The 12,566-nt window shown below is 38.4% G+C and overlaps 1 protein-coding gene across 2 annotated transcripts; it reads right to left on the reverse strand.

Moving 5' to 3' along the window:
• Window positions 1–4,759, reverse strand: LOC149012005 (sucrose synthase-like). Of its 2 annotated transcripts, none has more exons than XM_089161278.1 (14): window positions 4,584–4,759; window positions 3,732–3,853; window positions 3,482–3,608; window positions 3,243–3,397; window positions 2,966–3,158; window positions 2,500–2,835; window positions 2,318–2,413; window positions 2,054–2,227; window positions 1,835–1,951; window positions 1,584–1,750; window positions 1,263–1,487; window positions 612–1,175; window positions 389–527; window positions 1–282 (listed from the first exon to the last, which is right to left on the reverse strand). In XM_089161278.1, exons 2-14 carry the CDS (start codon window positions 3,827–3,829, stop codon window positions 250–252), a joined length of 2,424 nt encoding a protein of 807 aa, XP_089017404.1. In that variant the 5' UTR covers window positions 3,830–3,853; window positions 4,584–4,759; the 3' UTR covers window positions 1–249. The 2 variants fall into 2 exon arrangements, with proteins under 2 accessions (XP_089017404.1, XP_089017405.1); XM_089161279.1 differs by lacking the exon at window positions 4,584–4,759 and adding an exon at window positions 3,958–4,231.
• Between the last annotated feature and the right edge of the window lie 7,807 nt (window positions 4,760–12,566).

Here is a 12,566-nt window from a genome sequence, read left to right on the forward strand (position 1 = left end):
CTCAAAATTGGAATTTGCATTAAGATCATGAAAGGAAAAACACACAAGCACCACAACAATTTGTGGGGAAAATGGGAAGGAAAAATAATGCTTGACATAATGGTAGAAAGTAGCAGTGCCAGTAAAATTAAAAAACGGGGTTGTGGGGGGAGGGAACACATCTCTTGTGGTTCCAAAATCTCAAACAAATGACATTTATTTCATTCACGGCTTATTTCACGGTTTACTTCCACTGCTTCCGTCCACCACCTACTCATCCACAGCCAAAGGAACTGATTCCGCCTGAAAACACACACACATCAAATGACTTACAGGAATGAACAAGAACAAGCAACACAAGTTAGAGAACTGTAACACAATTGAAGAGATCATAGGCAAAGAAACTCACCAACTTACGATACTTGAGAGCATAAAACATCTCAAGATAGCGCCGGGCCTCTCGGCGTTCAAGCTTAGAGACATGCTTCCAGAAGCCATAGACCCCAGATAATGTCATCAATCTCTCAGAGTATATCTGCCATGTATACCTGTGAAACAGAAAAGAAAAGCAGGAGAGTAAGTTAAGTTGTCATCTTCCTCTAACATATCTGACATGCAAGCTTTTGGCTTACTTCTCTTCAATTCGCCGAAGGCCTCCCTGTGAGATCTTCTCCCAGTGTGTTGGGTCTTCCTTGCACTTCTCAAAGAAGTTCACTAGAAGTTCAGCAGCCTGGTCCCCTTGGTATGGATCGATATGGAAGCCAGACACTCCATGAACTATGATCTCAGCTGGACCACCATGTAGTGTTGCAATTGTTGGCAGGCCACAGGTCATGGCCTCAACAACTGTTAAACCAAAAGCCTCATAGAAAGCAGGCTGTACAAAAACTCCCCTTGTGTCTGCTATATATCGGTAGAGCTCGCCGTTTCTCACGGAGTTCATCTGGGAAGAGATCCATCTGAACTGCCCATCCAACTTGTATGTTTCAATGTGATCATACATCTTCTTCATCTCTGATTGCTCCTCCAAGTCCTTTGATTCCTTCCTCCGATCACCGGCCACAACGACAAGGTTAACCAACTCTCTCAGTCGCGAATTCTTACCGTACAACTCGACTAATCCAGTAATGTTCTTCACACGATCCAATCTCGCCATTGAGAAAATGATTGGCTTGGTGTTGTCTTTCAAGGTACCTCTGCAGATTTCCCAATGAAATGACTTCAATTTTAGGGGGGCAAAAAAAAAACAACAGAACACTAAGGCAAAACAAACCAAAACTCACATGTGTTCTCCATTCTGAGCAGGGCTATAAAGAAGCTCCTCAATCTCAGGATGGAAGGCAGTAAGTCTTTTTTCCTTTTCTGAATAAGGGAAGTAGATTTTCATGTCTGCTCCTGGAGAAACAATGTTGAATTTGGGGTCGAATACATCAATACCATGGACAACCCGATAGAGTCCAGGGAGTGTAAATGCAGTGTGACTCTCATATTGTCCAACAGTATCCTTGCTGAAACATTAAAAGCATTAAGTATTAGGACCTCCAAAACAAGGTACTAAATTAGTCAAATTACACAAGATGACTGCAGAGCACAGGCAAAGATACCTTCCAGCAATCTCTTGGAAAGTACTAGTGATAAGAAAATCAGTATGATTCATAGCAATTAAATCAGCTGTAAACTGACAGGAAAAGTGATATTTCTCTTCAAACTTTTTCCAGTATATATCAGAATCTGGATACTTGGTCTTTTCAAGGGCATGAGCAATGGTGCACTACAGAGCAAAAGAAAACATGATCAGATCTCTTAGCTGCCGAAGTAAAATGTGATAAGCAGAGAGATTCAAAACATGCATCACCTGTGTGACTCCCAACTTGTGAGCCAGCAAAGAGGCAACAAGGTTTCCATCACTGTAGTTTCCAATGATTAGATCTGGTTTGCCCTGCATCTCTCCAGCTATTTCATTTGCAACATCCTAATAACAGAGCAAGTGTAACAGAGTCTTTTTTAGCAAAGCCAAAGCCATCAAGGCATAACACATGCATCATGAAGAACAGTAATCTGAATCACAGTTTACCTCTGTGAATGTCTCCAAGTATGGCCATACTTCAAATCTAGAGATCCATTTACGAAGAATCCCTTTCTCAGTTCTGAAAGGAACTCGGAGAATGCTAGTATGCTCTGTTCCAAGAACTTTCTCAAGATGTTGATTACAAGTAGTCCCTACTGCATCAGGTAGCAGTCGAGTAACCTAGGTTTGAAAGCAAGACCAAAGATCAAACAGGGAAAAGACAGAGAATGATATTAGACAAATTAACATCAAGACAGTCATGGATCTTACAATGAGAATTCGAGGGGTGACATCAAGTCCTTGCTGCTTGATGCGTTGAAGCATCTCTGCCTCCATGGCACGAACTTGATCCAAAATATAAACAACCTGAGAGATCCAAAATGAAGAATTTGTAACTCAATAATGTTGAGGTAATTGAGGAGGTCAAAATCTTCCATAATGTGTAGACATACCTGTCCTCCAGTGTCAGGATAGCCCAACACGTTAGACTGGGCAAAGTATCCATGAGGAGAAAGAATCACAACATTGAAAACCATCGGAATTCTCCCAAGGAATGTCTCAAGAGTACATGGATCAGGTGCCTCAAGAAGATCTAATAGCAGATGAATCATCTCAAGGACACGTTTAGCAGTATCACCCCACCCTTTCTCTAGGCCGATCTCTTGGAACCTGTGATGAAACTCAGAGTAAGGTGTTTCTGGAGCGAGAGTGGCTAGGTACTCCCCTGCCTTCCTTAAAACAGTTTGAAGGGAATTAAGGTTTTGTATCCTATCATTCAACATCATTGTCTGCAAAAGCCCATCAAAATAGTGTTAACATAAAATTCAGAAGCATCGATCTAAAGATAGACTTCAAATTTCTGCATTTTATAGTCAAAACTGAGAGTGAAGCATTGCAAATCTGCACTAATGAGCTTACCTTTCCCTTGAAGTGGTGTTCCTTCAGGAAATCAAGCAGTGGGTGCATGCTATCTTTGTCATGGAACATTTTTGCAGAGAGGTGTCGATTGAGGAACTCCACACCATTTCCAATGGACTTCGACAGAGTTGGTCGTGGAAAAGAATCAGTGAATGGTTCAAAGTCCAATTCAAGCATGAAGTTATTTTTCTCACTGCATGTATATACAGAGAAAGCAATTAATTTTCAGAGAAATGCAAGAGTTAAGTAAGTTAGCACATAAGGAAGTCCAAGTTACCTTCCACCATTCACAAGTTCTTCTTTGAACTGCAAATATTCAGGCACAGTCAACTCCTCTGCAACAAGCGCGTTGGTATTCACACGTAAATATTCCCAAACTCCAGGCCTTGGGCGAACAGCAAGTGCAACCCATGGAGCCGAGACTATGGCTTCCTAAATTGGAGAAAAAGAAGTGATCTTCACGCAAATTGATAATTCTATAAGCCTTGATAAGGTAGATGGTGCAATCAAACTCACCTGAGTGGATCTTAAAATATCCCCAAACGCCCCATCCTTCAGTTTTTGCTTGTCCCCTGTGGTTACTGCTTCAACCTCGGCCAACAGATGATGGGGTTGCAAAATTCCCTTCCCTTGGCTTTCCAGTCTACAAGATCAAATGACACCAAGTGGAGAATTTTAAACACCAAAACCATGGGAGGAAACAGAGGAAATATCAGCAAATGTAAAGGAAACCAAAAGCCAAAAGATGATGAGAAATCACCAATACCTTGACAGGAGGGCCAACAATTCGTTGGGATGAGCAGACAGTGTTTCGCTCAGGCGATCTCGAAGGCTGTGAGATCGAGTAAGCTCACGTTCGGCCATGGCCTTAACTTCTTAAACCTCGGACTGCAACACCAGTGAACAAGAAATAATTAAAAATCTGTACTTCCAGAAATACTGATTTTAAGGGAGCTGCGGCAAGGAAATCAATTTAAATTGCAGAAAGCAACCTTTTGAAGGGAAAATATTCTAAACCAAACTCCACATTTAATTTGAAAAACACAAAGATTGATCCTCGAGCTTATATACTTAAATTGCTGATTAGATTCACTAGAGAAGAGTGCAGAACAAGTTCAGAAAATGGCAATTTAGGAGCCCAAAAAAGAGGAAATTAAGGATCAAAATAAGTAACAGTTGCATGTGGGAAAGCAAAAGTCTTGCGATAGAAGAAAAAAAAGAAAGGAAATAAATGAGATACATTGAATCGATAAGGGTCCCATTGCTAAAAAAACGACTGCATGAGATCACCTTGAACTTAATTTTAACAAGAATATTCAGACGGATATCTTCTTGATTTGAATCTTACAAAGCTTTTGTCCAAGCTCTGTGTTTGTTCTTTTTTCTTGTAATTCAAGAAAACTTAAATAACTTTTATAGATGGATGATCCATGATCTTGTTACACCACTTTCCCTTTACGACCCTCCCCTTCTCAAACCCAGAAAAGGAAAATAAGAGAAAAGATGCTGGGATCAATTATCTAATTCTAACAATGGAAATGCAAAGCTGAAAACAAGAATATTCTGGAAAATGAAAATTAAAGCCACAGCTGCTGAAGCGAAACACTGTTTTACCTACCAAAGATAAAGAAACCAGTGAAGAAGACGACGATCTCCCAAATACAAATACAAAGAGAAAGAAACGCAGAAACGCAACAAGAATAGATAGAGAACAGAGAATAGATAGAATGGGAAGAAGAGCAGTTCTGGGTTGGTTTATATAGCAAATTTCAAGTTCTTAGAAATGGTAGTGCGGTCCAAGAGGAAGAGGAAGAGGGCCCATATCTCTCTTTCTCTCTCTCTCTCTACTGTACATGTGAGGGAAATTTTACACCTGCCAGCAGCTTCCTCTTGTTTCAGTGTTGCTTTCTCAAAACCGCTTTCCATTTGGAAACCGCTGCGCATTTATTATTATTACTTTTGTCTACAGTTTTTCATAGTTCAAAACAAAATTTCACCAACCTCAAAGATTAGAAATCCAAGAGTTGAAACTTGAGCGTGTTGAGAAAAGAAACAAAATTTGGCTATTTTTCATAATAAATTGTTTTCTGAATTCCATTAAAGTATACGTTCTACGGTATTGTGTTTAATGGGTATGCTTTGACTCAGACCATTGTTTCTTCTTTTGCTTCCTCTTGTAAAAGTTGAACACAGTTGAAGGGGAATGTCAAATAGTGTGATGACAAGATCCTCCATCGCCGCCGCTGGTCCGCCGCCCACGGTGTCGAAGTAGAAAACGGAAGACAGGTAGAGAAAGCCCGTGGTTGTGGAATTAGAAATTAGAAAAAATGGAAAAGGAGACCGGCAGAGGAGGGAGAAAGTGAACCCGTAACGCACGGAGAGTAAACAAACAGTGGGCTCCACCTCCACATTTGGTGTGAGATCTGCGGGTCCCACTTTATCCTTCACTAGATTTTGCAATTTTTTCTTATTCTTCTTCTTCAAGTCCGTAGTAGGACTGAAGTCACGTTACTTGTCTGCCTTGGGGAACAAGGAATGCTTAGAAGTTAGAACTTCGAACGTAACGGGAGAAGCTGGCAGCGTGGTGTGGCGTGGAGCTTCGTAGACGTTGGGGTTTGTCGATTACTACGAGCTGACGTCGAAATCCAATTGTATCAATTACGGGCATGGAAGCATACTTTTGACTTTTGACTAAGGATAGGATGGTGACAAGGTTAGAAACTTAGAACTTGGAGGAGGTTTAGAGAGAACGAGGAATTCATCAAGAGATTTTTGTTTTTCTTTTCATGTAATAGAGGATATGTGATGCAAAGGTTTTTCTTTGCTCGAACCAGTTGAGCTTGTAGATCAGTCTCAATTCTTCTATAAACACTCAAGAAAATCATTTAATGTTGATCGATCAGCATGATCGGTGAGCCGCCTCCAACAGTCAAGTCAAGCTACAGAAGATGTAGTCGTCTGCAAGAGTTGTAGGGAGCTCAAATAGAGAAAAGCATAGTGGACATGACGATGAAATTTCTAAGTCAATTCGATGTGATGTCGTATGACATACTTCTATTTCAATGCTTACCCTATTCATAGGTAGTTGGATACGTGTCTGATGCTTATGTCAACAATTTATCAGCTTGCACCATCGGATGTTCCTATTTGGACTTCATAGGTCAAATTATTTTCATGGTCCCAATTGAGTTGTTCATGGTCTAGATGTTGAACCTCCCGATGAACTGGTCTGGACTGACGGCTGACTAGTTTAACCATAATATTCATGTATATCATTTATGCATTATATATAATGGTGTGGCATCCTTATACTTTTTTTTTTTTTGGGGGGGGGGGGTTTAGAAGAAAACTCATTTATTAATACCAAAAAACTTCAAGGTGTCGAACCTACTGAAGGCAGACAACTAAGAGGTTGAAAGCGGCCAATCGGTCCTTCCTAGTAAGGTGACTGCCTTTCGGGCAAGGGAATTAATGTGTTACATCGTTACAATCACTTGGAATAAAAGAAAAAGAAGAAGCAACAAATGTAGATGCCAAGTGGTGGATATCCTCAACTATAGCTAAGAGGTCCATAGACATTGGAGCCTGAGGGGATAGCATCTGGATGAACTGCTTACAGTCACTTTCAATGAGCTAATTGTCAATGCCTTCGGCAATGGCTAATGGTAAAACTTCTTGAATCCCTGACGCCTCACCTTCAAGCTACGTCTGGAAGAGAAAGGAAGCATAAACAGTAGCAATGCATACATCATTAGCTCCTCAAATCAAATATACCAAGCCTCCTTACTCTCACTTGTAGGCAACATCGGTATTAAGGTTCATAAACCCCGAAGGAGGAGAAGATCAATGTTGAGAAACTGGTTCCTCCTCCAAAGGGGTAGGGTTAATAATCACCAGTTTACCAATTGTAGAGACATACTCCTCAAATAACCTTTGTGCTGCGTGCAAAATATATGTTGGAGATTAAAGTGAGCCTTCAAAAATCATCCTATTTCTGGCCTATCATAAACACGAACAAATGTGAACTACCATTCCTGAAAGCATGGAAAAATATTTGAGGGAAATTCAAGTTTCAATCAGGTGAAAATGAAAAACCTAGATGGGAAACTGAAAATTTTCGAGAAAACTTAGGACTTTTTGTGCAAGTTTCGACAGGTTTTAGGGAGTATTTTAGGGTGAAACTCTACATTTAAGCTATTTAGATTATAAATAGCAAATTGACTGTATTTTGCTAAAAAAATCGATGTAGATATGTCATTCAATGTTCATAACATCAATGTAGAGTTGTTTGAAAAGTACATTATAAACTTAACTACTTAAGTACATAACATTCAATAAATAATTTCTGACTTCAAAACATCAAACATAAAGTAACTGACAATAAAAAGAAAGTACAACTCAGTGCTAGGAGGAGTGCCTCGGTGGATCCATCATGTGGGATGAGTAGTACTATGCTTGTAATATCCTCTCCTCCAACCAACAAACATAGGCATCCCATGACATTTTATGCCTATGGTTGTCAAAGTAATCGACAACTGTAACTTTGTAAGTCTGGCCATCAATATGCTTATGATAACCAGTCTAAGAGAATACGGAATTTGGATAACGAAGTCATGATGGATGGGGCATTTGCCGTGGTATTTGGGGAAACATGAAAGAAACAAAAAAATTGACAATTTGGGAAAGCTACGAAACTTACAGGAAAAAGTCCCAGATTTCCATTTCCCATGTTTCTCATGAAATCTAGGATTTATTTTTTCTCATGAACCAGCTAGGTTAAACCAGGTTTCGACAGGTTTTGAGGTTTCAACAAGTTTCAACGAAATTTTAATGGTTTAAATCGAAACTTGAGATTTTTTCGGCCCTCTACTTTTTGTTTCAAGGTTCCCAAAATGAAAATTTTCAATCGAAATTTCACAAGTTTTGACCGAATTTTGTTCTATGCTTGAAAGCCTCTATCTATCCTTCTTATCTACTCCCAAGTGACTCCAAGCCTCAATCACAGATGAAAGAGGCATCTTTATACTTTTTAAAAACCTCAAAATAATTCTAAGATTTGTTATTATTCTCATCAAAATCAAACTCTTTGAATCAAAATGATTATAATATAAGGGCAAAAAATTAGTATTCTATATGATTTTTTAAAATGAGAGTAATATTATCTTTTGGCTTCTAATAAATTCTAAGACATTTTAAAATGGACATAACATCCAACATTAATAGCTTATCAACACTATTAGAAGGAGGAACAATAGTAAATTAGTCATTTCATAACGAACAGAAGTCCATTAATAATTAAACTATAATACAAGAAAACAAATAAACCAATATATAACAAAAAGGTAACCACCGGACCTCAAACAAGACAAAGGTAAAATGGAGGTTCCCACATCTTTCATTAAAAATATAGATGAGTTTATAAGCCAAGTAATGATCTAACAATGGATCAAATCAAAACTCATATTAAACATGTGAGACTCTTATCATATCTTTATGAGTTATCCTTCCACATATACATTTATTATGCATTTTGTATACATATATTTCTTATTTATTTTATATTATATTTTACATATTTGTTGTAACCTCAAATTGATAGGAATAGTTTTAAGAAAGATAATATCTAGTATTAGGAAATGAAATTTTCTTTTCATGTATATATTTTCCCCGTCTTGTGGAAGGGAATAATACAATGATCTAATTCAATCTTCACTACTCCTGTCAGCAGTTATGGCTTCTTCTTCTTCTTCTTTAGCCACTGCTGCCTCTTCCAAATTAATGGTGATTACTACTTCGATCATTCAGTTATCTTCACTTCTTCATTCTTCTGATCGGCTATGGACTACTCTTCTTACCTCTCCTCTTGATGGGGATAATTACCCAACTTGGCATTGGGCCATGCTGATGGCGCTCGAGGAAAGAAAAAAAAACAAGCTCTCTTCAATTTAACCTTACAAAACTCTTCACCAATCAGGAATGCTTTGCACAGGTGAGAGGGATCCCTTTCAATGGAGACTTTAGAAAGTAACCTAATTTAGGGAAGAACGTTTGACTCCTAAATTAGGCCTATAACTAAAATTACATCTCGGTAAAAGCTTTATTTTGAATAGAGAAAGATCATCACTACCAAAAAAAAAAAAAAAATAGAGAAAGATCATGTGTTTTTGTCATCAGAAAAAGCTTTATTTTGGTATTGGTGGAAAGTACAGGTAGAACCACTTAGATATTATCAAAATGGTGAACCATCAACAAACACGGTGTGCCCTGCCCACTGGATTTGTACATTCCGTCTTCTAATCTGTAGTAAACACTACTAATTTATTGGGTTAGGAGAGAGAGCTTAATTATAATAGGGTTATTAAGACTTGAGATTTGGCGGAAGCAGAATGATGACCAAATCAACCTAACTCTCTCTCTCTCTCTCTCTCTCTCTCTCTCTCTCTGCTTAGTGTTCAAGGGTTGTCCAATTGAATTCAAGTTTTCCCCACCAGAAATGACAAAATCATTCGTTGTGATGTAACATGAGGTCATCCCTGAACTAGATCGTCTTGATTAATTTGGATAATTGATTTTGAATTTCATTAAATTTTTTTTATTATGTTCACAAATTCATCCTTAATTTTTTAGGAGTGCAAGTTTGGCCTTAATCAGCCCTAAGCCTGCTTTGAGCTGGAATACGGCTTGAACTCAAGATTTTGGCCCTGAGGGCATATTAGTGCCAAAATATAATGGCCGGTATGACGGGCCTATGATAACTCTCTGGCTCGCCAAGCCCATTCCGATCCGTCCCTAATTTTTTGTTTGGACCTTAGCCTTGATTTTGGTCATGATTCTGGTCCTAATCATCTCTCTAATTTTGTCATTGATGTTTGATCTCAATGAATTAGGACATGAACAAGGATACACCCAATCAAGGCTAGGGCTAAGTATAGGGTCAACCAGGGCTAGGAACAAGGCTAGAGATAAGGCCAATTAGGGCTGAGGACAAGACCAAGTATAGGGCAAATCAAGGATAGGGCCAATTAAGGCTAGAAACAAGGCCAATCAAGGCAATAGACAGGGTCAATTAGAGCCAATCAAGACAAGAATGGGTTTGGCTTGACCCTTTAGGGCTTAGGGTCAGGGACAATAATCTTTAGCTTTGAATGAGGATCAGGACAAAAATGTGCATAATTAGAATATATAGGACCGGACTTGGGATTGCAAAAGCCTGAGCCAGCCCGGCCATGTTACAGCCCTGTAATTTTTCAAAACGAAAGTGTGAGAACCTATATATATGTGTTTCTCTTTTCTCATTAATTAATGCTTTTTGAAGAAATGAAATTACGTTTAATGGATAATTTTTTATTTTTTAAATTTGGTTAAAGTTTAATGGATAAATGATGTTCGCCCATTCGGTAGTTCATTGGTGAGTTAGTCAGTCAATCAGACAGATGACGGGTTACAAGTCACAACTAACATTGATTGAATTTTGAAAATAATTTGAACTTTGAATGTTTTCTAAGCAAGAAGGTGCCCAGAAATTTCAATAATTAGTTGTTCGCTCACGGCTCACCTACCATTTCATCCATATATGATAATATCCCACTCACACTACATTTATGGTTGCCGGATTGTCACTAGCTCAGCACCCTACGAAACTTACTAATTTTTGGATAACTCTTCGTTCATGTTGAAACCATCAAGCTCAGTAGGTGAACAAGTCAAGATGATCATAGTAAGTAAATCTGATGTTCTTGTCAACAACTAAGAAAAAAGGGCCTAAACTATTAGTTTGAAAACTACACCTTGGGTCTTTATCAATTGTTTCTGCACCAATTAAATTCGACTTATTTCGGATGTTATTCTGCATGTCTTCAATGTTAAGAAATCTTATTGTTAGTATTCTACATATTTTCAATATTAAGAAGTCAATTATCATATCATACTATCACGACTACATTTTATTTGGACTAAAAATTACATGAATCAAACCTTAAAGAATTTAAATGAAAATTACCCATCTTTAGAATTGGTTAACTAGAAGATGGGCATTGCAATCTTCTTCTAATGGAAGCTTGTAAGCTTTACAAGTTTCTCCATCCATGGATGGTATAAAAGTCTATTGATAACTAATTAGTGTCAAAATTTTCAAATATGGTAGGCCACATATGCATAATGTGCACCTAGGCACAAATATTAATATATTATCTCATACCTTATTTTGAGATTAGGTGGAACTCACAATTTTGAAGGACAGTTGTGTTTTTTTTTTTTTTTGGTAACTCAACTTTCATTCAACAAAGGCCAAACACCTAGCCTCAAAGAAACACAGATTTTGAAGCCAGGGAGTGGAAATGGCCAAGACGTCCTGCCTAAAATGAACGAGACCTTCCAAACTAGTTAGTCAGCTACACTGTTATCACATCTAGCAATAAAAGAAAAAGTACAATTAGGGAAACAAGGTTGTAAGGAGAGAATATCTCCAATAACCCCATCCACTACTAGCACAAGAGCTTTGGCCTTCAAATTCAGGATGTTGGATAATTCCATATTGTCTGTTTCCACTAAGATGTGCTAAAGGTCCTTGGAGATGGTTTGAAGAAGTGCATCCCTAATTGCCATTGCTTCACTCAACAGGACTGAATCAAAGGGAATGGGGTCAAAGAGTATAGTTAATGGAAGTCCATTATGACCCCTAAATACAAAACCCTCCCCCGAAGAATCCCCTTTTGAGCTAGCATCTGTATTAATCTTGATGAAACGATCTTCTGGGGGTCTCCACTAAGTGGGAAGGTTAATTTTAGATTTCATGATGGGAACTCCCGAAATCCTACCTTTATTTTTTCCTTGCATGTGCACTTCCCAGTTCCTTTGCGCTTGATAAGCCACCTTCAGTGGTGAGCTTGTACAACCTTCAAACAGTAGCTTGTTTCTTGCTCCCCATAGTTCCCAACATTTATATGCAGCAAGACCTTCCATCATTTTACCTTTTTCACCTTTCAGACCCATTTTCTTCCAATGTTCAATAAATTTATAGACTTTAGATCTTGAGGAGGACGATATCCAAGGATAGAAGTGGCCCATACCACTCTAGCAAATGGGCAGTCCAGGATAATATATATGATCAATAGTCTCTAGGCTTTCCTCGCATCTTAAGCATATCGGATCCACTTTCATTTGTCTCTTAATCAGCCCCTCTCCATTAGCAAGGCCTCTAGCACAGGCTCTCCATAAGAAGCTACGAGTCTTTGGCTCCAAGTCGCATTTCCAAATGTTTTTCCATGTATCTTTTTTCCAACATTTTTATAGGTTGGCAACTTTCCTCAAGCTAATTATAAATAAAGTAGTATGTTGATTTTGATGTGAAGATACCATTGTGGGCATGACCCCAAACTAGACCGTCCTTCCTTAGGAAATAAGTTGAGTTGTATATTGAGTATACCTCAGCATCTTCTAGGTGGAAAGATGATTTGATCAAATCGGACTTCCATTTCCTTGTCCTTGGATCAATTAAATCAGCCACACATTTCAACTGGTCATTCTGGAATTCCAGATGCTTTAGTCTTTGATTTGGGACAGGTAATAACCACTTGTCTCTCCATAGGTCTATTTTATCCCC

Source organism: Hakea prostrata, chromosome 7 (genome assembly GCF_041222555.1).
Source record: "Hakea prostrata isolate BN-2017 chromosome 7, UWA_Hpros_2, whole genome shotgun sequence".
Taxonomy (NCBI): domain Eukaryota; kingdom Viridiplantae; phylum Streptophyta; class Magnoliopsida; order Proteales; family Proteaceae; genus Hakea; species Hakea prostrata.